Below are 26,084 nucleotides of genomic sequence, written 5' to 3' on the forward strand. Positions count from 1 at the left end.
TCAAATATTAACATGCATGCACGGTCTGCCAATATCACGAGCACCTTACGAAATGAAGGAAAAAAATGACCCTTATTGTTCTGATAAATGATTATATTTTTATTACAAAAGACATCCTACTTCTTGCGCATAGAAGGAGAGGGTGGACGCAATGTTTCCCCCGAGTCCTTTCACAGTTTCAGATGTAATTCTGCAATAATTTACCAAATTAAGCGCGTACGCACTAGGACTAGGAGTTTGACATCGCCTCGGTTCGCTCCACGCCCGCAAACTGTGTGTGTTAGATTCAAGCAGTCAATGTAAAATCCCATAATTTAAGACGCGCATTACGCCATTATGCAGATGCCCTGGGTGTTTATTCTTAAAATGCCAGTACACCTTCCTGACTTGAGAGTAATGAAAGGAGAAACTAGTGAATCGATTTAGTCAATTACGCGCCCGGGACGTTCGGCACTGTCACTGTGGCGATGATGATGGCCCTGTAAGAATTTTATTCTGGAAACCGGCTAACAGTTGCAGCGGATGGGTGGCCAGTGATCTTTTTTTTTTTCCTTCTTTTTCTCTCTCTATAAACTTGCATGGCAGTTTCTCAGAATATATAGTTCATGCGCAGCGCATTTTATTCACGGGCTTTCATTATCATTCATTTTTGTTCCTCTCTGATGATTACTTGACATGATGTTCACTGGAAAAGCAGCAGCAGCAGCAGCAGCAGCGACTCTAGTCTTGTATGTACTCACGGTCCAAGCTTAAAGCCCAGCGACAGGAAGCTTCAATCCTTTCCATGTATGGGCAAAGCCACGCCTCCGCGCGCGTCATCCTCTGACAGCGTGGATCCCGTGGGTCTGGAGTTTTTGGCTCCCGGGAAAGGTTCCAGTCCTGGGGGATAGAGGGTTGAGTTTTGTATGCTTCCATCCATTCTGCAAAGACGCGCTAAAGGCCCCTCATCATCCTCTCCCGTGTCCGGGAACACCTCCACGGTGATCATTTACGCGTTTATTTGTCTTTTGGAGCCAGAAGTGGTGGATTCAGCAGTGTCCCGAAGCCTTTTTTGATGCTGTTGTTATAGGATGCCACCAAGCTAAGAGCATCATCACCATCATCATCATCCTCATCCACAGCAACAGAAAGTTGCGAGAAATGTTTAACTGAATTAAAACAACTCTAATATCCCTGATATTTGCGCGAGTTGTTTCGCTTCTTCCACGGGAGGACCAAACAAGCTGCTGGAGAAGGCTTGAGAATCTTTACGCACTGAATCGTTCATGTGGTGCCAACGCAGGACGGACTGAAGACGGAGTCGGGACTGCTTTTTTCTTCTTCTTGTTCTTGTTCTTCTCTTTTCGACAAATCCCAAACAAACTCTTACTGCTATCCGAAGGGGCTTCTCGGAGAAACGACGCGCCCTCGCTCACACTCTCATTTCATCTCTTTGGCTGGAAGTGGGTTGCACGCGAACTGTTTTAATGTTTGGGATTCAGGAAAATATACCGAGAGGGGGGACCACTATGAAAGAGGAACCGCTGGGCAGTGGCATGAATTCGGTCCGATCGTGGATGCACACGGCTGGGGTGGTGGATGCGAACACGGCCGCCCAGAGGTACGTTTGCCAAATCATCCGATTTTTAATGCATTTCTCAGATCGACCCCTAAATCCCCAATATGCCATGTATCAATTACACTCTCCCCATGCACCTCTTCGCCGCTTTCCCCCTGTTCATTACATCATATTACAGTTTAAGTGACAAATCAAGAATTCTCCCATGTTTTCGTTCTATCTACATCTATCCAGATCTCAAGTGTGTACGCCTGTTGTTTTAACCCACACTGGTGTCTTGTTTTCCCCGCAGTGGAGTTGGTCTGGCACGGGCGCATTATGAGAAACAACCGCCATCCAACCTCAGAAAATCCAATTTTTTCCACTTCGTCCTGGCTCTTTATGACAGACAGGGACAGCCAGTGGAGATCGAAAGGACAGCTTTTGTGGACTTTGTGGAAAAGGATAAAGTAAGCGCCAGTCTGGAATATACAGCTCTGAAATTTTGCACCTTAAAACTTCCACATCTCTAGATCTTTGGAAACACGTGCGCCATAAAACACTTTTGATGGATGTCACAGAGATAACAAAACAAACAAATAGATATGCATTATACACATTATTGCCAGGGATTATTATTCTACTAAAATAGCAAAACTTGAAATAGAGTTGCTGGATCAGAGCGTTAAACATGTACATGCATACAGACTAAAATGCATGCGTTTCATAAATACATCAAAATAAAATTCTCAGCAATCTGACCCCAAACAAATGCTTATTTTCAGGAACCAAACAGTGAAAAAACTAACAATGGGATACATTACAAACTACAACTATTGTACAGCAACGGTAAGTGTAAATTTCTCTATTCAGCAGGGATAGATTTACAAGTGTTTTTATTCGCTCAATGGAGCCGTATTGACTTACATTTAGTTCAGTTTATTCCACAAATGTAATTCTAGTAGATGGCTAGATTTTTTTTTTTTTATTAGTGAATTTCAAGAATACTTTCTATTTTTTTCCGTGGAAACGTTGTATAGTTTTTTTTTTACACCAGACTTTTTTCCACATTGAAAAACAAAAAATAATTTCCCACAGGCGTCAGAACAGAACAGGATCTTTATGTTCGGTTAATCGATTCCATGACAAAACAGGTAAGAACTTTTCTTTTCTCTTGCGTGTATCGGTGTATTTATATTTATAGTGTGTGTTTCTGTTGCACGTGCTTTACATTGGGCTACATTGTTTCCATAAGTAAATACAGCATAAGCGAGTACATCTTCTTTATATGTATTATTTATTGGAGATGCAGTGTAATTTATTGATATTGCTTGCTATATTTACTTGGAACTAGGCACTAATGTAAAGCCGTGGCTCATTTTGGATTGCTCTGATTAATGGGGGGAGGTTATTTGGCGGATTTAATTTAATATGAATCACATTACCACGTTTTTCTTCGCTTGTAGCTGCTTGATAATTCATTGCGAATTAATGAAATAGTGTGGGGGACAACAAAATGTGTTTACATTTATATATATTTAAATTACGCATTTAAAATAACAAATATATATTTTCTGAGGATAAAAACAAATAACCTAAAGTATAATTTACGCGGATTAGTATTATAGTTTCACCCTCGCATATAAAGCATAATAGTCAAAACCCATATGTGTGTATTGCGCTCAATTAGGTTGTTTTTATTCAATCTTATTTTTTATTATTAATCTGAGACAATATAGGCTACAGCTCATATGCGTGTACATTATTTTAATAATATTACATCACAGTATATAAAACAAAAAAATGCACTTTTTTTATTTGGCAGTACAATATTTATGAATTGGCATTCGGTTAAATGTTCGTGTGTCATTTATATCGCACGTGAAAAGTCACTTTTGTAGTGCTGTAATCAGATCTGGTTAAAGGCATAAAAATAAAGCTCCAGGCGTGAGACAGACACTTGAGTTCATATTGTGCTGTGATGTTCTCTGAAATCACTCTCAGCTCATTTCCATTGTCCATCTCAGCCTCTCTTAGTAAAGAACAGGGCGGATCTTTAGCTTGATTTTGAGGCTCTTGTTATCTGTAGTTTATCCGTCGTTTGGCATCACAGGACAGAAAATATGAAGGTTTCATCTGAGGCGCGTCTGAATGGAGCTGAACATGATCAAAGAGTCAATGGCGCTGAACAGTCACTTATGGTTTTCCGTATATTTTCAGGCGTGGAAAAATAAGGATAGCCTACGTCAAATAATGTCTGATAAATTCAACCCGCGGTGCTCATTTTGTTATTTGGGATTTCTACACGGTTTGTTTGATATGACCTAATAAAATTCATTAATAGAATTAATATCATCAAAATTAGAAACCAACGCTTGATTTAGCAATGCAGTTGGCAAATTAAAATTCACCTCATTGTGACTAAACTTTATTATAAGTTCTCATATTTTTCAATGCAATTTATTTTCGGTCCGTGCTTGTTTACGCACTTGCATTTTTTTTTCTCATTTTACTTTAATGTGTAGATAGCCTATAGTACTACAGGGCTTGGGTTTTCATACACGTATATGCACCAACAGTAATATTTGTGTATTTATAGCCTATATATATTTTTATTATTATTACAATGATGCAAGAGCACACTCCAACGCGCCCCACGGATCCCACGGAAGGACGCGTTGGAGTGCGCTCTTGCACAGTACATCATAACGGGAGCAGGGCAAACAGGGAGGGAGGGAGGGAGAGAGAGAAAGAGAGAGTGAGACAGAACGCGCAAAAAGCACTGAGGCCCGTGCGCACCTACAGCTCCAAACGCCATCTGTTAAAGCCAATGCTCAAAAATTACTCAAGCGCACCCCCCGACACCGCTTTTTATCTAAAGAAAAATCATTGTTAGCGGCTCAAAATAAACAACAGATTGCCCATTAGCACTCTACCCCTAAATATCTGCAGATTATAACCGCGTTGATGTGTACGGTTATGGGTATTATTTACCGCGGCCATCTGCGTCGGAGAAGCGACAACTATGTGATTTCTATTATCATTCCCCAAATAAATAGCGCAAAGATCTAAACAGAAGCATATGCGACTCTTCATTTCTAAAGTGATATGCATGTGGTATAATTTGTCATCGCAATGACCGGCCAAGTGTTGATATTCATTTCAAACATCGTATTTATTTATGCAAATTAATAACACAAAGGTTATCTCTATCTAGAATGTGGGCATGTGTGTTGGTTTACCGATAAAACATTGTTTAACAATGTATGTGGGCTAAATTGATTTTATTTACGCACCTTCTCATGTCAGTTTTTAATTGATGAACTTTGTGCCATAAACCACATTTTATTTTAGTTATTTTTTAATGGAGAAATTAAGTTTTATATTTAATATTTTGACTGTTATATTTTACTCTGTGTGCAATGCTCTTGTTAAAAAGATCTTCACTGTTACTTTTATTTCAAGGCTATTATTTATGAAGGACAAGACAAAAACCCAGAAATGTGCCGAGTTCTTCTCACACACGAAATTATGTGCAGGTAAGAAAATATATATATATATTTTTTTCAGTTAATTATAAACTATTACATTTGACTGCATAATTGCATTTTATTAGCCATAATGTCTTGTCATGTTTTCATAAATGCGCACGATGTAGGCCTATCCAGGCCTCCGAGCATCAGCCTTACAGAAAATCAATGAATCCCTGAATAGATCTGCCTGGATACGCTGAAAAGAATCCAAATGTTCAGAATTGCCAGGCGGCTTATTCACAATGATTTACGGTTTGCTCTGCGAGTTTCAGAAGTTCTACTTCAAAAGCGCAAATTTGACTGAATCATTTGGTGACATCGGATTTACGAATGATCTCACTGGACTTTTAATAGGCTACTATAGAGGATAAAATGAAATTCACACACATACACACACACACACACATGCAGACGCGTGTGTGCGTACTCGGGCCTTTAGGAAAGTGGCTTTTCATCGTCAGCAATTTGACCGTGCGCCACTCTGATTTTTACGCTCGCGCTATAGATAAATCATGCGGTTATTTTTAAAAGTGAAAATGACATTAAATTAAATAACTGCACTTGAAGAGAACAACACGTATGGAAGCAAGCACTCGATTTCCCATCAAATCGGAAAAGAATCAGAAGCTTGCTCAGAGGTCACGCCACATCCTTCTGCGCTCAAGATGCTTGAAACTTTTGGAGCCGTATTTACCGATAAAGAAAGTTCCTCGCATCGCACTCTGTTGCGTGCGTCAAACCGTGCAGATGCGTTTCCGAGTCCCAAGCAGAGGTCCATAGACATACTTTAATCACTTTAGCTGTCAGCTTTAAGGAGCTTTACATGTTTTCCATACCATATGGTGTTAATTTAGCTCACTTAGACATGTAACCATTATACAAGTGGGCTTCTTTAAATTCAAGAGGCATGACATTTTTTTTTTTTATCTCAGTAAATTCAACATTAATTAAAGAAAGCATAATGGAAGCATCTTCAGGGCCTCAAAATGGAGGCATTGGCACATTGTAGGGGACTGATGGAGGCTTTTTGAGCTGGTAATTAATAAGTGCCCCACAGAAATCCTGGTTGAAGGTGGCATCTTGCATCCTCTCCAGACACAACAGCTTGACAATTAGAGGTAAACAAAAGCTGGGGCTGAGGGAGAGCTTTCTCCCCCCCCCCCCCCCTCACAGCCTCCTGGCACCCCCTCTCCTCCTCTCAGCACTAAGACAAACACCAAAAACATGCTGTTTTCCCTCCTTCAGCCACAGCGCCCGGCTCCGTGTTTACCCGCCGCCCGCATCTGCGAGAACCGCAGCCACCAACACCATCAGGCTCAGCCAGAACCCACGCCAAACACCTCGCGGTTAGCTAGAAAAGAGGACGAGAGCGCGTGTCAGATGAATAAATCTAAACACACGGTGCTCGAAGACCAAAGACACATGCAAGCTGCTTGCTGATTCTCTCACATCTCATCTCATGCCTTGTCTTCTCTCTCTCCCTCTCTCCAAGTCGGTGTTGTGACAAAAAAAGCTGCGGAAACAGGAACGAAACGCCCTCAGATCCCGTGATCATCGACAGGTAAGACTCTATCTGCTTCTGTGAGCGCGGGGCGCTGCGGCCCAGCGTCCCGGCCTGGGTTTGCCCTGTGTTGTCGCGCAGGTGTGTTAATGTGGAAACCCGAGGGTGTCTTTGGGGACCGTGTAATTGCTGGTGAGTTGTCAGGGAAGCGCCTTGCGATCTAGAGAGCGTTTGGTTTTAAACTCACAACTCTTTCATCCTAATTTGTTAACAGCCGCTCTGCTTATCTCCTCTGTAAACAGTGCACTGCCTCTCGCTGGCTTTGTGGCACGACAGAGCAGGAACGTCATGCATGTTTGAGGCAAAAAGGTGTCTTTACGTTGCGCTCTGTAGTGCTGCCGGTGGGAAATGAGTAATGTTTCTGGGCTGGCTGTTGGCGGTTGCATGTTGATCACATTAGGGAAAGCGTGTTCAAACACACCGGCTCCCGCCGAGTGGGTAATTGACGTTCTTTCTTTCTTTTTTTTTTTTTTTTGCAGCTTATGTTTCTCTTTGTGAGTCTGGCTGAAGGTTACACTTACTCGGCGAGACTTACACTTCTTCCTTTTTGTCCAATTATCCCTGTAGTGGCAGCACGTACGTGGATTACGGCAGGGTTGAAACGGTAAATGTGACAGGGAGCGCTGGCTGCTTGAGTCCGGGCCTCTTGGAGATTAGTGAGCTAGAACAAGCCTACCTTGCTCTATAAAGCCAGGAGTCTCTCTGTTTCCATCTGCTGTAAAGAGCCATGAATAAGCATCAAGTGCTGCCAGCAGCAAGAGTCTCCCTCTCTTTCTTACTCTCTCTTGTTTTCTTGCAAAGTTATCCCACGATCTCAAACTTGTCTATCCACTGAGTGAGAAATTAGATTGGAGGGTGATATGATGGGTAAAGCCGGGAACGAAATATGCGCCACCAGTGGATGGCAATGCTAATGTTTGACTTGCTGAAATAGCTGTTTGCTTAGCAGGGAATGTTTGGTATCTGACAGAGGGAACATCTTTCTTATTAGTAATCAAATAGCAGTGACCAGTTGCCGCTGTCACTCACCATGCATGAAGCGTGTGAAGCGTCGGAAAAAAGGACTCATACCCTGTGTGTGTCGAAGCTATGGCCGTGCTTGCGTGTTTGGAGGTCTGAGCATTTCCCGCTCTCACGTCATGTGCTCGTAAAGTGGAAACCCTGCAGTACTACACAATAATGTGAGTGAATCGCTTAATGCGAGGTTTGTTTGGGTTATACACAGCTCATTCATAATCAATATTTGATTTAATTGACAATCTATGGCTCTGTTACAAAACTTAGTGAGCTGTCTTGTTTTCTGCTTCCTACAAAGGCAACATCCAAACTACTTGTTAAACATCTCCATATCCTTGCAATATTCTAAACATCATAAAAATACACAGCACTGTAAATATATAAGTAAAATAGTAAAATAATGGGAGTAAATTATGCATAATTACAAGCAATTAACCCTAAACTAAACCCTAACACTAACCATAGCTACATTATTACTCAGTACTTATTTAAATACAATGTAAATACACCACCTAAAGATAAAGTATCACTTACTTTTTGATTTTAAAATAATCTTATGTATATTTATTTATTGGATTCTGGGAGTTGCTTGTCCATAAATGCTGCCTTACAATCTGCCCAAAATGTGTTATCTTCGAAGTTAGCATAAATGCTAAAGCATAAATGAGTGCGCCTGTGATGCCCTAAAATGTACTTATTTAAGTACAATGTAAATACACCACCTTAAGATAAAGTGTAACTTTTTGATTTCAAATTAATCTTAAGTATATTGGATTCTGGGATTTGCTTGTCCGTGGATGCTGCCTTACAATTTGCCCAAAATGTGTTATCTTAGAAGTTAGCATAAATGCTAAAGCATAAATGACGTAAATGTGATGCCCTAAAATGTACAATGTAAATATAAAGTGTAACTTACTTTTTGATTTCAAATTAATCTTAAGTATATTGGATTCTGGGATTCCATGAATGCTGCCTTACAATTTGCCCAAAATGTGTTATCTTAGAAGTTAGCATAAATGCTAAAGCATAAATGACATGCGCCTGTGATGCCCTAAAATGTTATGCATGTATGCAGCCCACCAGGTTTTTGAACAGAGTCTCTATTTAACCTTTTTTGGAGAGGAATATGACTTCCTTACATTTTCCTAAGTAAACACTCTCAAAGAGTGTGAATCAATCTCAGTAACCTTTGTTATCTCTGCATTAAATGATTAGCTTGTTCAAACAGACGTGCTGAAGAGCTCTGACAGTGTGCGAACAGTAATTAGTTACAGGACAGACATCCATGCACTCACTGTAACTCAACCGCAAGAGAAAGAAAAACTGGAGGTGGGGGGGAGGAAAAGAGGAGTCCCTGCGAGGTGGAGGAGGATTTGTTTTGGTTTTCTGAACAGGAGATAAAACACATATCACTTCCTCTTAGTGGATCCTGAAAGGAGTCTCGGGCTGCAGTCAGAGTCGATTCTCTCAACTGTGGCTCATACAGTGTATTTACCTTTAAAGAAAAACATGAAGACTTTACAACAGGGTTTCAACTGATATTTACCGCATTGACTCTTCCCATAAATTGCTGGGCTTTGTGTCGTGGCTAAATAGAGGTGGATGGATCGGATGTCTTGGCGCTTTGTGCTTCAATCTGGCGAACAATATGTGTAACACTAGTAAAAGAGGAAAAGGAGAACAGTGCAAAGAAGCTCTGATACCGGGCAAAAAGGAGGGATATTGTCGTAGGTTGAAGCGGTGGATAAAAAAGCTCACATTTTGATTGTGAGGCGTCTGAAAGACTCGAGAGGATCATTTTCATAGAGGGCCGATCCGTTCTGTCAGATCACAAAAGCAGATGTACTTCATTAGCCGACTGCATTGTCTGCATATCACAACTGCGAACAGATGATTTTATCCAACGCTCGGAGAACAAGGCGGCCGGGAGAGCCCGGAACGCACGGAAACACGAACCTCAAATGACTGAAGCGTTCGTGCAGGTGGGGTGTATGATATAAAGCTAATTTGTAATCACAAAACCAATCCTGTGGGGTAATGTCTTGTTAGGTCTTGTCTCAGTGGAAAAAAAAGTGGAACGTTACAGTACGCGAGAGAGTTCGCTCAGTCACAGGAAGTAGATCCAAATCACAGCAAAGAAAGGGTCAGTTGCGTTACAATCAAAACATTTAACTGGGTTGGACTTAGGATAGATAGATAGATAGAGGGAGAGAATGTTCTGCTAAACATGGCTACGGTGACCAGAAGATCTGGTGATCCATTATCAATAACGTTTTCAGCCACATTCTCCCAGATGGCACATGGGCCAGGCATACTGCTCGTTGGCACGGGCTCGGACAATAACTGGCACCCGCTCGCTTCTGGCATTTTCAATGGAGTTTAGGAGACTTATCATTCCAAATGTGTCCTATTTTCCTGTAGTCAAGCCAGACATCTGTTTATACTATTTCTCTTGGACTTTAGTGCAGCTTTAGGTTCTTCACGAGGAGAAGTCTCAAAAATATGAGAATATTTCTCAGCTGTTACAAAATTTCTTTAAATATTTCACAACCCGACCCTGCTTCGACATAGATTATTCATCTGTATTTTTGAAAGATAGATTTAGGAGTTCTACAGCTAGATCCTGAACTCTTGTAGGTGATGTCTTGAACACACGTGTCAAGAGCGAGGCGTTGGATCATTACCGCCCCCGTATCGGTCCGAGAACTAATAATACCTCTCCGACTCAAGAGCGATGAGGGTTTTCCTAGCCAACCGATCTCCCTTTCACTTCCTGTCAGAAAGGTCAAGACATGCTGACCTCTGACAGACAACCCCCTCCCTCAACTGAATAATTCATGAGATTGACTTTTTTTTTTTTTTTGTCAGACAGTTGTGTAGCAGGACTGTTTACGTAGCTCATGAGGCTTTTGCACCTGTTCGGGCCGCGTGATATTTGGGTCCCGGTGCTGATTTAGCTAAACACTCATTAATTTCTTTTTTTTTTTCATACCGAAGGACCTTTCCAGAAGGGATTACGCTTGGTTATTAGCTAGGTCTTCCTTCAGCTGGGGGGCGTAAAAAAAATGTGTACGTACTCGGCCTGTTGCAGATTTTTTAATCTTGAAAAACCAACACAGATAGTTCCTCCGTTTTTTTTTTTTTTGCCCTTTTTGTTTGTATCTTCTCCGACCAGGCTACTTAAAAAGACCTCCTCCCTCTCATCCGCACACAGGCGTTCTCTCGGAGCTGAGCAAATGCCAGCATTTAGAAGGTCAGAGCTTTTGTTGGAAAAGCGCTATGTAAATTAGCACCAGCAAAAGGGACATTAAACAAAATTCAATTCATTGTCTCCCTTAATGTCATTTACATTTTTGGCTCGGGCCCGTCCTGTCGAGGAGAATTTTGGAGATGATTTTAATTACATATCAGCGCTGGAACAGAGGGCTGTCTGGAGCGAGACGCATTTGGATCACCTGTAAAGAGAGGTTTATTTACCAATGCACTTGAATGGCAGGTTTTCACAGGCGCTTGCGTGATGCAATTAAGCCCGTGTTAAGTGTTAATTTCTCGGCCTGTCTTTTTCCTTCACAGAAAAGCCTGTTTCACACACACCACAGAGTTTAACCTTTAGTCCTTGTCTTTTAGATTTGAGTCCTTCTGGATTCTCCTCACACCTTTCGGGGCACAACCACAGCACCGTTGTACCTTATTTATTGCTAAAGTAGTACCTTAAGGGTATATATTACTACTTTAAAGTATTAATATGCACCTTTAGATAAGTTGTATTTTAAGAGCACAGTCCTAGAGACAACCCCGTTACACATTTTTCTGACAGTGTCCAAACTGTTGTCCTCTCAAATGCTTTCTAGACTGAGAATGTCTCTGAATGACTCTGACTTGCAATATCAAACAGCAAATCATGCTGTGATGTAAACTAAGCTATTTAAATAAAAAGATCATCCCTCTGATATGTCCCGCCCAAACATCCTGTCACCGGTCACAATTGTGACCGCATTTCTTGAAGCCACAACGTACGGCCCATTTTTCAGTGCACTAAATGAGTGCACACTGGCCTAGAACAGGGCCCAAGTCATGGTCGAGCACATAGGGGTCTAGCCCAACAAGTAGAAGTTCTTCCAGGGTGTATCTTTGTACATGACAACCTTTTCACCTCACTAAGCCTCCTTCACGAAATGAAAAAACAAGGTATTGGATGCATTGGAATGAATTGTCAATAGGTCTAAATTGAAGAATTTGTATGAATTGTGACCGAATATAAAACCTAATATTTCACTTACTTAACCAATATAAAATCAAAAAGGTGTTGACTTTTAGGGAGGTCTAAGGAATAAAATGCATGTACTCAAATTGCAAGAAACAGGTTAATAGGAAATAAACCTGCGCAGGATTTGCAAAACAGGCCTATGACTGAGTGGTAGAGGACACTTGAACTGCTGCTTTTGCCTCCAGCCACGAGAGGAATATTTGTATTTATTTATATCTATCCTTGTCCAGGTGACATTCAACGGACCGTGTGTGTGTGTTTGAACGTTTTATTCGAAAAGTCCTTGTATACAGTACAATAGAGCCACAGCAGTCTTGGAGGATGCGCATGCTCGTATATGTGTGTTTATGTTCACAGAGACACACGTGTGAGAGGAGGAGAGCGCCGGAGCTCCATTAGACCTGATTAATGAGGTTGCAGACAGCAGATATATCTCTGGCCAGGTAACAGCTTCACTGCTGCAGGTACACAGGTGTGCACAGCAACTCCTTATTTATGAGACAGTCAGCAAACCCTCTGCTAACACCAGAGAGAGATAAAGAGAGAGAGGTTGTGTGTTTTTTTTTTCCTTCAATGGGCAAGTCCAGCAGTGGCCAAAGTGAAAGTAGAGTGTAGGATCTCCACTACGAGAAGAAAATAACTCAGAATAGTGTTCCTTCTGTCACACTAAGATGTCTGCTTTGGTGAAGGTTTCCTGCACAGGTTTTTAATGAATAATTGCCGGCCTTTTTTTGCTTTTTCCCATTGTAATGTATGTGTGGGGCATTAGTCAAGGGTGCAGTGTCATTTCTGCACCACTAGAGGCAGCAAAGTAAATTGTAAAAAAATAATGACTGTTTTCAAACAAGTTTTAGAGACTCCCCCTGTCGGCCATGAGTGGGAAAAAAACAGACTTCTCCATCCGAAGATCACGTTATTGGCCGACCCAATGTTGTTATATCTGGCCGACTCCAATTAAATTTGGAGCTGCTGAAGTGGCAAGTCTGCCTTTTATTATGTGCAATAAATTTAATTTGACATTTTCAATATTAATCCATGTTGCATTTCTTTAAAAAAGGAAAGTGTTTTCTAGTATGCAAATGATTTATCATTAGCATACTTAAGGTTCTCCTTATGCTGGCCTGTTTGAAATGTAGACCAAAAATCTTTTGTAATTATTTGTTAATTGCTCTTTTGTCTTTCTTCGACATAATGATATACAAAAATGCCTTTGCGTGCAGCGTGGATGACACTGTCACCTTGAAACTCTTCAGAACCGACAACGCTTCTAAACTCCTCTGTTATGAACTAGTGACTTCCGTCTCACTAGAGGGATCAAGAGAGAGAGTGAGAACAGCTGGCTCTTTCTAACGGTGAATAACTGACAGTTGTCTGTAAGAGGTTTTAATGAAGATTGCCACCTTTTATGCGAGGAACTGAAGGGATGCCAGATCTACAGGAGGGGAGAAGCAGAGAGCTTAACCTGCCCTTGGCAGCCAGCGCTCAGCTCGCACTCACACAGAAAATGTGAAACAGCCTCTGCGGTCAAAAAGCCAAACCTTAGCGCTGCCACACATTGCTCGCACGTAGAAGTGGGTCAAGGCCTAGCAGATGTCCGACAGCACACAACTCCAGAGCAGGCTTCTCCACAACAATGTCCTCTACGGAGAGAGATAAACACTTTCGCATCTGAAAAATAATCGTAATGTTCCAAACGATTTTTGCAGCCTGATTACAATAGGGAAATACGCTCTTTAGTCTTATAGAAAGCAAACCCCATTCACATTTTCAAACATTTGACAGATGCTTTCAAAGTGACTTTTACATTTTATAAAGTGCTGCAAGGAATCCTTGATTTTTTTTAAAGGTGTCGTAAGTAATTTTTTCTCTTTTCCACCTAAGGCTATGTTTACATGGAAACGATTCTGAAGAGAAAACGCAAAATCACTTTTTATTCTGCGTTTAGACGAGCGTTTTGTGTGGGAAATCCGCGTGCAAACGGTGACGCAAAAGTGTGTGAAATTCAACGTAGTATGCACTCCAGGCGGCTAAGAGTGCATACTACAACAACACCAAGTCCACGCGCCTGCGTATAACCTTCACTGTCAAGCAGATTTTTGCGTTTTTACCGTTTACACGGGAACGCGGCGGTGGAGCGTTTTCACGATTTCACTTTTTTGCGTTTTTAAGCCTCAAAAACGCCGTCGCCGTGTAAACGAAAGGCACATCCGATAAAATATTTTTACGTTTTCACCCGCGAGCGTGCCTAAGAGATATCACCTTGTCACTGTAATTTAACCAATAAAAAAAGCTCTCTGCCTATGACATCATTTTGCACATTCAGGGTTGATAGCATTAGGCGCTAAGTAAGAAAAAAGTCTAATTGTTTTCTTCTTTTTTATTTTCTTCTAGATGACTAGAGCAGGGACAGTAATGGTCTTGATTTAGTCGCTACATGCTAATAGTACTTGGCAATGGCAGTGTGTGCGTTTCCTTTTTTTAAATCTGGTGCCATGTGGGTCTGTGTGTGAGAAGAGAAAGGGGGAAATGGCTCTAGCATGTGTAGACAGGAGGGAACCCTGCACTGTGTTGTTGTAAGACGTGTTGCACAGGCCCGGAAGACGTCGGCTCCGAGGAGTCTATTGAGAGAGACAAAATCCATGCACACACTTAAGGGTGAGAGAGCTGAAGCAGAAGAGAAATGTGAAAATGATAGTTTCACTACAACAAGCAGCATCATTGTGTGTGCGCGTGTGTCTGGTGGAGATATTGTGAGTCTAATCAGGACTCCGTGGAGGGGACATATGTGCTTTAAAAAGCCCCTTTTATTTGATTGAGCGCACAAAGCAGCGGCACTCCCCTTTTGTTGGGCTATACGAAAACCCCCGCTGAGTGTCAACGCGCGCACACGCGTGGATTCACACGCAACAAATATTCACGTGCGTAAAGCACGATTATCGACAGACACGTAAAAATGTGATTGCACACATGCATGCGGACGCACACAAAAACTCACCCGGGGCAGTTGGAGAGGGTGTGCTGTCACACAATAGCTCGGCGCGGGTGCACGTTCCTTTTGAATAACAACCGGGAAAATTGAATCAGTCGTGGTTTAGGAAGGACTGAATGGAATGCATGTCCGAAGTTCATGACGCTTCCCTCTGTGAATGCGGCCGACGTGTCCCATTTCCACCGCACAACCTGTTCTGCTCAAACTTCACACCGTGAAAGAATTCAAAACAGATCTGCTTTATGAGCACGCAGCCGACAATGCTTTAAATCGAATGTTTATTTTTATTTTGACTGCTTGTTTTGGTACCGCAGAATGTTTTCGCGCTAAATTAAATTGACGTGTTTGGTTTCCTTTCGGCCGCATTGTCTATTTAACATGTGTGTGTGTTTATGGAGCGTCCTGTTTGATTCTGTCAACACTATGTCAGTGTGTGTGCGCGTGTGTTTTAGGCTGTAAGAGCATGGTAACTTGCTTTTGGTTTGTGGTAGATGTTGGCTTGATCCGTACAGTTCTCTTTTAATTTATTTATTTTTTTTGCGAATACACACCCACAACATTTCTTTGCCATTAGAAGCAGTTTGTAAATCAGATCAGGGTGTCGAGTACTAGCCTTCTCCCTTGGAAGAAATATCCGTTCCTTGTCCCTCCGATCTCTCTCTTTTCAAAGAACACAAAGCTCCCATGTCTTTTCTCTTTTTAAACCACCCCCTCCCAGCCACCCACCCACCCACCCAACCTCCATTCCCATTTTTCCGAATGTGGCAATCTGTCGTGTGACACCGCTGAGATTAGGTTAGGAAACAGTGTGAGGATTGTATTGGACATGGTGCTGGTCGCGCCAATTTGAGGTCGCAGGACAGCGATCTGGACATTGGGTACACGCCATCAGCATGTTTCCGCGAGAGGCACTGGGCCTTGGCCGTCGCCCGTCCCATGGGCCCCCGGGAGGGGCCATCGGCTCTGAAACCTTCAAAAAACTGCAGCAAATAACTATCATTTATTAAAGCTGACAAGTTATCTCTAAATATAGGCCCCTCTGTCAAAAGATTATCAGCCATTGGCCCGTTCTGCTGAAAACGTAATCGTGTTTTTCGAATCTCACATGAACATTCGAGGGTAGATTGCGCTCGCTTGCACTGGAGGGGATGTAGGACTTATATCTGTGTTTAACCGCCCTTTGTGAAATTCAATATGATGTTGAATGACATTTCAGGTTACAGACGAGAAATAGTCAAGTCCAGAGAAGTGTGTTTGAGAGGTTAGGCCGCGTTTCCCCCACTGGCTCAAGGCTATTTATCATTATAAGTGAGTCTCTGCTTAAGTTTCCCAAACCCTCATTATAATCATTCCCAGCAATTACAGCGCCCAGAACTCCGTCTGCCATCCAGCACACATCATCAGCCGTTTACTCTGCTTAAAGCTGCCACTAATTTACATTGTTTTAAATATGGGGTGTGATGCTGATTGATTGTCGTTGCTGTGAGTCAACTTGATAGAATACCATTAGCCGCGCTAAATATTTGTTTAACTCTTAAATTGTTTGCATGACCAAAATGAGGCTGTTTAGCTTCACGATCGTACGTTTTAATGCTAGATAAATCAAACTTTGAGTTGAATCTTAGTTTCTGTCTTATTGCTGACAGATGCCGCAAGCATTTTTAATTTGCATGTTCATTAGAATGTCATTATGTAGTCTTGCTCTCGGTCCATTCCTTTAGTCGGTACTGAAGAAGATGCCTATTTTGCTCGTTAAAGATTAGTAAAACCATTGAAGTGCTTTACCATGGTATGCATGCAACATCAGACCTCGTTTCCAAGGCAGTCGCTGCATAATTATCCTCTCGTGAAGAATGCACAATGACGCCAGGATGATGAATCGATGGCAGATTGGACGTGTGGTTTAACTGTCATGTCCCTTAGATAAGGGGCTGCTCGGGGATTGCTCATTCTCACTGCTAGCCTGCTAGCTTGCCAGTTTATTAGCGCAAATCCCAAATGTTTAGTAAACTCATTAGGCCCCATCTAATGCTAATTTATCATCATAGATGGACCACGAGAGGAGCGGGACACCGGGGCGGTCGGGCCAGGGCTTTGACCGCGAGCTGATCAATCAGTGCTATAGGGGCTAGCATGTTTCATTAGATCCGCTAGCCTCGGATGAGTTTTATGGATTTCGCTCCTGAAAGTGGGATTTCAGGGGGCTTAGCAAAAGTGTGGTGGCTGACAACACTTATCTACAGGAATACATGGCGGGCCTTTCGTCAGAGAGCTTGCTATTTCAATGGCCGCAGATAGATAAGGCAGCTTTTTGAAGGCGGAGAGCAACATTTAGGGTGAGAAAAGAGTATTAGGGATTCTGTTATACACCTCAAAGAGTTGTAGAAAAAGCCAGCCGAGGTGCTGGTTAAGTTTTTTCTTCAGTCTATAATAACTGCTGCCCTCTTTGTAGCACAAGATCTCTGATCTGTGTGAATCAGGAGGACTAATTCAGAAATGATGTGATCCTTATGATCTTCTGGTCGGGAAGCGTTCTGAACTTAAGAACTTCATCGATCTGTCCAGTCTTTGTGAATCAATCATTTAAGAAGAGACAAAAAAAAAAAGGAGGCGTTATTGCAGGTTCCCACTCCGCCAGAGCTGAGAAATAGGATTTTCTTGCCTCTCTTGTGCGCCGGTTTTTAGCGACAGCTTGTATCTCTTTCTCGTACAAATGAAACGGAATAATAAATAAATAAAAAACACGTAGGTGGTGAATAAACCTGCCCAGACTGCGATAATAAAATATGACTGGCGTTTCCTAGTGCTGGGAAAGGAGTGTTGTAATTCACCTGACTTATGTTCTCCTGTCTGATTTAGCTTCAGATTAAAACCCACTGCTTGGCCAACCAATTGAAATCAGATCCAGTCACAGCTTGCCTGTATTGATCCCTATTTAACATCAAGGCTGGGAATGGATTGGTATTGATTAACTATAAAACCGCTGGCTGGCTTGTCCAGAAACCTGCTCAATATGCTGAATGAAAAAGTATCGTACCTCTGCCCTTCAATACACGAGAAACAGTAGCACATGTGCTTGGCCCAGGAGTTGGCAAGCATGCGGCCCATTCCCTTTTACCGTTTCCTAGTATGTTCTGTGTGTTGTTATTGCTCTGAAATTTAACCCAAAATGGTCCTAAATATAGTAGAGCTGGCCCAAACATATTTTGAAAGAGAAATGTCAAGGGTTAATTGCTTTTCTATTACATTCACTCTTTCTCTACCATTAAAAAAAAAACAGTAAAGGCACTAAAATATAAAAGTCGACCACAGACTTCATTTCTGGGGCTCTTGTCTGGGTGTGTGCAAAGCGCAGCACAAAACCAGATGACTTCATATGTATTGTATGTCATGAACAATTGTGTGTAATAATAATAATAATAATAATAATATTTCCAAATAAGCCCATGATGACCTGCGTTCAGTCACCGGTGACTCAATCGTCAGAACTCGTCCACCCTGATTTGGGACCAGCTCATCCTGGCTGGATCTCCTTTCTCCCCAAATCTCCGTGTCGAGAGCCAGAGGAGGCTGTGCATCTGTAAGAAATTACTCTCAATCTCCCACATCCAGGAGTTTACACTTCTGTAATGACAGAGGAAACCACTGGCCTCAGTAGGGTGCAGATTTTAAGGGATGTCTTTAAAAATGCCATTCTTCTGCCAGACCTACAGGATTACCAAGTGGAACGGCCCCAAAACACACACTGGCTCTGCGTCCGCCTCGCGTGCTGATTCAAGAACATCGCGTACTGTATAGTTTGTACTTGCATTGCAGTGTCCATGCTCCACTTTGTTATGGGGAAATTCATAGTGAGCTATTTGTTTTTCAGAACAAAATATCGTTCTTGGCACAAAGTGCTCTGAATACTGGCTGTAAATAATGTGGTGCTGTGCGATGATTTTTTTTCTAGCCAAGTTCGTTATTAGCATTTTGCAATGATCTTCGACCCCAAAACATTTTTGAATGCAACACAAAACGTGTTTTGAAAGAGACAAGTCTTAGGTTATTGCTGTTTATCTATCTATCTACACAAACCATGCCAAAACTGATACAGTGCATTTGCAGATTGTAAATACACATGTGGAATATTTATTTTGTTCATTTTATATTTATGTTAATTGCAAACTGCAAATGTATCCCTGTATTAGGCTTTAAGTTAGCGACGATAAATATCCGACACTATCACAAGGAATGAGGCAGCCACACACACACAATCTGGAGTCTATTTGTCTCTGATAGGGCAAATCCAATTTGATTCCTTAAGTGTTGATTAAAGTGGTGGGCTGAAACAGGCTGTCCCTCATTGAGTGTTTGTTGATTATTTACCTTCCAGCTGGACATAATGAAGAGCAGCCAATCAGAGCGTCGCTCTGCCCTCCAGCGTCAGGTCTCTTGTTTGGTCTACTGTATTGGTTTGCTTTCTTAGCCAGCAGCTAAACCAAACTAATCACCACTTGGGTGGGTAGAACTGAAGGACAAATGACACTTGGTTTGTGTTCGAATCCTCCAGGCGTAAACTTCCATGTCCAAAGAGTGGGACCAGGGGGAGAAAAGTGAAAGAAAATCGTTCTCAGCGAGGGTGGGTGGCAAAAGCACTTTAGATATTCACATGTGTGTAATGTGAGAGCGTCACAGAGCCTTTAGCTCTTTTGTGAGGGGTTTAGATGGAGATCACAGAGTAAAGACGAGGATGCTTGTGCTGAGAAGCAAGAATTAGCTCATTCACGTCTGGTACGATACAAAACGAAAAGAATCAGTTGCACTCAAAAGTTTTAGCTGCCAGAAATGACAAGTATTGATTGAGTGAGTCTGGAACTTTATATCTGTTTGGGCTTCATTGGATCTTCCTGTTTTCGAGTAATATCTCAAAGAGCGCCTTAAGATGCTGAAAGAACGGATAGACGTTCGGTAATCAGAGCCAGCTGCGATGGATGCCTCTGTCTCTCCTTCTCCATCTGCCCAACTCTATGGGCAGAGGACGCGTTTGAAATGTGTGCCGTGCCAGCAAAAACAACAATGTAAACAGATTTAGCCAGTTTTATCCACACATCACCACAAAAGCACAGTCAGGCATGATATGTTCCATTCATATTCATACATGATACCTATGATACAATCTCAGAAAAAAAGGTACAAAAGCTGTCACTGGGGCTGTACCTTTTCAAAAAGTACACTTTTGTACCCAAAGGCTGCATACTGGTACCTTAATGGAAGCACCTAAAATGTACATATTAGCACGGTAACGCTTCCTTTTACAGTACAGTACTTACAGTGTACTTTCCTAGAAAGGTAAGTACATGGAACAGGGGTAGGTTCAGGGTTAGTACTAGTTATTACCCAGTAATTGAGTTACTAAAATAAGTACATAGTATTTACATGGGTAACTGGACTGTAAAAGGAAGCGTTACCGTTAGCACCTGAATTGTACATATTACCACCTAAAAAATGGACATATTAGCTCATGAAAAGGACAATTTAACAACTAAAATGTACATATTAGGACCTAAAATGGACATATTAACTCCTGAAATGGACATATTAGCACCTAAAATGGATATATCAGGACCTAAAATGTATATATTAACACTTAAAATTTACATATTAGCACCTAAAATGTACATTTCACTACCTAGAATGTACATATTAACACTTAAAATGTACATATTAGCAGCTACAATGTACATATTAACACTTAAAATGTACATATTAGCACCTAAAATGGACAAAAGTTTACCTTTTGAAAAGGTACAGCCCCAGTGACAGCTTTTGTACCTTTTTTCTGAGAGTTAATACACCAGGAAAAAATCCCATTGTATCACCAAATTTGGCCAAATCGAAGTTTTCCAATTGGAAGACCTAATTTAGATGTCCTACTTTTCCAGTTTTAAGATGATAAACTTGTTTGATTTAAAAAAAAAAAAGATAAATAGTTGAATAGACTCACAAATCAATGCATTTTTGGAACAAGAATTTCTTGCTTTCTAACACCGTACCGATTCCAGCAGGCGATTTTGAAACCGTAATGCTAGTGATAGCGACGAGAATGTCACGGATCTGTGTGTGTTGACAAGACGTTGCTAAGCAGAAACAGGGGGAAGAGGAGGGAGAGGAAGTCCTGTGCAAGTTTTCCCGTGAGCCGAGGCTTTAATTGGCCTGTGGGAGGTAGAGAGAGAGAGGGAAAGAGGGAAAGGCAGCAAAAGAAAGACTTGGACATTATCTCCTCAAAGTGTCTGGCCTCGTGGGTCACCGCCTTAACTTCCTTCTGTTAAAGTGGCCAACCCTGACAACCTGACACAATCCAGACAGCTCCTCAACACACACACACACACACACGTCTCTCAACAGGTTAGCTTTACGACCCCTCTAACTAGGCTTAATGGCAGACCACTTCACCCTCTCTCCCGTTGAGCCCAACGCTTTAATTGCTCAAAAAACAAGTCAGGCTCTCACAGTTCTCCCGATCCTGCCGTCACCAGGCCGCCGTCCATTCGTTTGACGGAAGGACAATGAACACATTGACTTGCACTTTTTTACACCTCACAGTCTCTCCTGGGATTGATAACGACGCTTAGCTAAAACAACCGTGGCCCCAGTCCAAATTTTGTGGTCTCGCCATTAACCTCGGGCAGTCCGGAACGGTTTATTAGCTTCATGCGGTAGCGACGGTGAGGGAAACCGAGTCTATATTCGTTTTCCTGCGTGTTAGCAATTCCCCGATTTTCAAGCACACATCTTGGAAGAGTTTTCCAAGTGTTTGTACAGGGGTTTCACCGGCGAGCTGCGGTATTGCATCAGTTACACGTGTCGATGTGGTAATTAAACCGTACACACAGTCAGACGGTGCGCTCACACACACACACACACACACTCTCTCCCTCTCTCGCTCACACCCGGCGCTGTTGTTAAATATCTATTTAAACATACAGAAAAATAATAATGTTAGGCCAAGACTGGGTAATTTGTTTCACGAAGGAAGTTATTAGCTCGATATCCAAACCCTGAATAAGGTCACACGTCACATCCATTTAAAGGTGAGCGTGTAAGCGTGTTAACCTGTTGGGGGCAAGGCAGTTTTTTCACATTTTCTCTCTCGGAGACAGCAAATTAGTATGAGGCACCTCGTGGCGGCTGCGCTGACTGAAATGATTGTAACAAAGGCTCATTTTGAAGAGGTCAGGCTCCCCCTGCAATGATTTGTTGTTCATGAATCTACTTTGTGCCAATTTGTGTGTGCATGTGCAATCAGATGCGACTCGGGGGCGAGTTCCATCATCTTCACTTTGCTCGCTCGTACCAGGAGTGTGTGTGTGTTTGCTTGCATGCATGCGTGTATGTGTGCGCGCGTTCCTCCACAATTTGACCACCGCGCCTCAGTCGGATTCCCGTCGAATGAGATTTTAATCACCTTCTGCTATCTCGACAACAACCGGGCCGCCAGTCCAGCTCAAGCTTCCTATATTTATGATAATTTTTGTTGTTGTTTTTTTTCTATCCTTCTGTCTCTCTCTCTCCCTGCCTCTCTCTCTCTCTTTTCTTTTATTGAAATCACTGTTGACTGAAGGATGTAATCCTGATTAGCGGTGGCTGTGTGTCCATTGAAGGGTGAAAGGCATCAGAACCATGTTGGTTCACAGGCACCGACTGAAATTGAAAAGGGGAGATGGTCTGAAATGCTTCATGGGTTCGTCACTCCAGATAGACACCCGGATATCAACCCCGCCAAACCAATTCCTACTCTGTTATTAGAGGACACAAGCACTACCTCGAATTAAGCAGTGTACACGGCGCGAGTATGTACTTGCGTAGCAAACACAATCATATGGGCTTGAACAGCGTATGGAATTAAGGGGACTTTTTTTTTCAGGCAGTTTACACAAGCGATCAACCAATTTATCGTCCGAACTGATTAATCGGACAATGTTTGACATTTTAAGATTAAATGGGACTGTTTGCCGCTGGTAGTGTTTGTGTTCATTTCACTGGCAATGTATAATAAACTGCTTTCAATAAGTTTTCAAAAGTTCGTAAGTAATGGTTACATGTTTTTAATCAATTGAAGCTGTATTTGACCAATATGTGGCCATTTTCGATAAATTATGTCAATACTGACGATGTTTTTTTTTTAATCAATGCTAATGAATACACATTTTTAAATGTAATTATTATATAAAAAAAAATGTGATTTGAGATTTTATTGTGCGACAATTTGTAATTGGATTAAATTTGAATTTTTCAGATTAAAATTTTTAAATTATTAACAGATGACCATATAAACTGCTAACGATTAAGCAATTAATAGTTGTGATTTTCAGATTTTAATACATTTACAAAGTATATATGAAAACTCATCTTCTGTTTTCGGGAGTTTTGAAAAAAATTGTTGAATATTTGAGATTGTTTTGTGTGCTGCCAATCGTAATTGGGAAAGCAAAATTTTCTAAATCATTTTGAGATTTTAAAACATTTCCAAAGTTTTCTGTTTTCGTGAATTAAAAAAAAAAAACGTGAATAATAAAGGATCTGTGATAGTGCGCTAGCATTCGAAATTGGACAAAATTTGACATTTTTAAGCTGATAATGATTCATAAATTCATAGTTGTGACTTTCCAAAAGTAAAAAAAAACATTTCCTGGCCTCAGGAATTTTTAAAAAAAGGTGAATATTGAGATTTTAAACAGTGGTTTGCAGTTTAGTGTGCTAGCTTTCGAAACTGGACGAAACGAGGCCATTTTGCGATTATTGTTTTAATTGAAATCATACACAATCGGTTTATAAAATAAGTGTTTATAAAATAAGTGTTTGCATTTCATACGTCCATTTTGGAAGTGCATCTCCATTGACGTCAGCATTGGTTATTGATTAAACCATTGTGTCCAAGCACACGTTTCGGGCACTAAAAATATAAAAGAAAGGCAAGGCAAAACAAATGTGATGTTGTTTCAGGATGTGCAGTGTTGAAGCCCCAGTGTTTGACTGGAGAAAAACGAGATGGCCACAGGCTGACGGAGGGCTGATGTCTAAGCAGAGAGCAGACAGGCAGCTCGCGGGGGTGACGGGGCGGGAGAGAGGGGTCGAGGTTTAGTCCTCCACCAGCGCTGAGAGAAAGTGAAAGGGGAAGAGAGGGGGAGGGCAGGGCAATCTATCATTAGTGACCGAATCAGACAGGGTAGCGGCCTGTGAGAAGCTTAAGAGATTCTCTCTTGCCAACACACACACACATTTCGGGGTGAAGAGGAGGAGGAGGAGGAGAGAAACAAGAGTACGAGGAGCACACAAACTCAAGGCTCAAAACCAGATCAAATGGGCCACTGCCATTGTAACGTCACTGATTTAACCAAAAGAGTGTGAGTAGGTTTCGTTCCCTTACAGCAAACATCAGTTCATACATAAATCACCGGCTGAATGTATCCCATAATTCTGCCGGTATAAATTGAGAGAGGAAGGAGGAGCTACAGCTCGTCATATTTGTTTTGCTTGAACAGGCCTGCTACATCCGTATTGATCCCATCGCTAATGATGCATGTTATTAAACATGATCGCTCATAGAAAATACGGTGACATTTGTCTTTGTTGCGCTCAAGAACGTTTGCCAGCGAGCTGACGTCCCTATTAAAGATCCGTATAAACAATCTCCGGCATGCAAATTAAAAAGCGACGGCTCACACGCAACACGCACACCTTCTGCATTCAAATTAAATTACTTTATTCTAATTCCACGTCTTGACTGACACCTGCAACACTCATAAATGTTAATGACTGTGTTTTGTTGTCTTTATATTGCTTTTTTTTTTCACCTGCTTGTTAGCAGGAGGAGTCAGCGCTTTTCAGATCCCGTCCTAACAAGTTCCTTCTAATCAGCCTCAGAATCTCACATGTCAGAGAAACGAAAGATTGTACGCCGAAATAAACCGTTCTGCCTTTTGGAATCGAGCGCACAAAGACGTGCATATCTTACACAGATCTCTAAGATGCACGTTACTTTGCCGTGTCAATTTAGGAATCAACGGTTTTATCATTATTTACCAGGACGGGCCTGTATTTGTAGTCAAGGGAAGTAAACTTCCTCAGAAGAGAGTTTCAGACGCCACTCCGAGCAGAATAAAATGCAAGACGCATTGAATTCTTTCCTTTGGGGCTCGAGGGATTTCCAAAAAGAAAGCACAACAACTCAACCCTGCTCCAGTGCATCCGTGAACAAGAACAAGAAGTTTTTGAAAAATCCGCAACGTATTCAAATATTGATATTCGTACTTGTCAGGAAAAGGGGCCTTGAAATTTCCACCGAGCTCTTGTTGTCAGAAAAAGTGTCAGATAATTCATAAATGCAGTTCAGAGTCTGCAGGGACGAATACCGTAGCGTGGATGCAAAAAAAAAAAAAAGAACAGAAAACATCCCCATCATGTCTGGCAAATGTTCAGTTCGGGCTTGTTGCATTTTCCGTTGTCTTTCTCTTGCGGTTTGCGGGCATGTTAGAGTGTTTTCGGGTTGGATATGACTAGATTTCTAGTTTCCCCCTCTCAGATTTTCGTTTAAAGGGCCAATGAGAGCGCAGCTGTTTTATTAGCCCGAGACATCAGCACCACTTATACATGTGGCCTGCATTAGTAACCCTGAGACTCTTTCTCACACACTCACACACACACACACGCTATAAAGAGCTGTGAGTGACAGTTGTAATGACGTGACTGTCTCTAGTGTGGTGGCAGTCATAAGAGGCGTTTAAATATGCTTAGAGCCTCATCAAACTTGACTTCAGTCCTGTATGCCAGTAGCACAAAATGCCAGGGAAATAAATCAACACATTTCCGACGAAACGCACCTCACATTTGGCGCCGGCACACGTATTTCTGAGAAAATGTGTGTGCAAATATTTGCAACGTGAGAATGTATATGATTTATCTGTTTATAGCTGCTGCGTTTGTTTCCCTCTGCAATTAGAATGCAATTTAAAGTCATTTTTTTGGACAATTTTGAAGTGGATATCTGCACAAATCATATCTCGTTAATGTCTCGATTGATTCTCCCAGACATAAATGAGATTAAATGGTTGGTGAGAAATCAAAAAGTCAGATATTCTCAACAAATTCTACCAAGAGACCAAATAGCAGAAAAGCATGAATGATATCTTTATCTTGTC

General features: G+C 41.7%; 1 protein-coding gene across 14 annotated transcripts in view; it reads left to right on the top strand.

Moving 5' to 3' along the window:
• Nucleotides 1-778: 778 nt before the first annotated feature.
• Nucleotides 779-26,084, top strand: part of ebf3a (EBF transcription factor 3a) — a 102,442-nt gene continuing 77,136 nt past the window's right edge. For 2 of the 14 annotated variants that reach the window (XM_039665355.2, XM_039665349.2), the window contains exons 1-6: nucleotides 779-1,600; nucleotides 1,851-2,007; nucleotides 2,323-2,386; nucleotides 2,636-2,691; nucleotides 5,003-5,076; nucleotides 6,563-6,631. In XM_039665355.2, the coding sequence (XP_039521289.1) occupies nucleotides 1,467-1,600; nucleotides 1,851-2,007; nucleotides 2,323-2,386; nucleotides 2,636-2,691; nucleotides 5,003-5,076; nucleotides 6,563-6,631 (554 nt within the window). In that variant the 5' untranslated portion in view covers nucleotides 779-1,466. The remainder of the gene's footprint in view (nucleotides 1,601-1,850; nucleotides 2,008-2,322; nucleotides 2,387-2,635; nucleotides 2,692-5,002; nucleotides 5,077-6,562; nucleotides 6,632-26,084) is intronic. The other 12 variants (XM_039665348.2, XM_039665359.2, XM_039665354.2 and 9 more) reach the window with 10 other exon arrangements.

This window comes from Pimephales promelas, chromosome 17, assembly GCF_988280905.1.
Source record: "Pimephales promelas chromosome 17, fPimPro1.hap1.1, whole genome shotgun sequence".
In the NCBI taxonomy this organism is placed as follows: domain Eukaryota; kingdom Metazoa; phylum Chordata; class Actinopteri; order Cypriniformes; family Leuciscidae; genus Pimephales; species Pimephales promelas.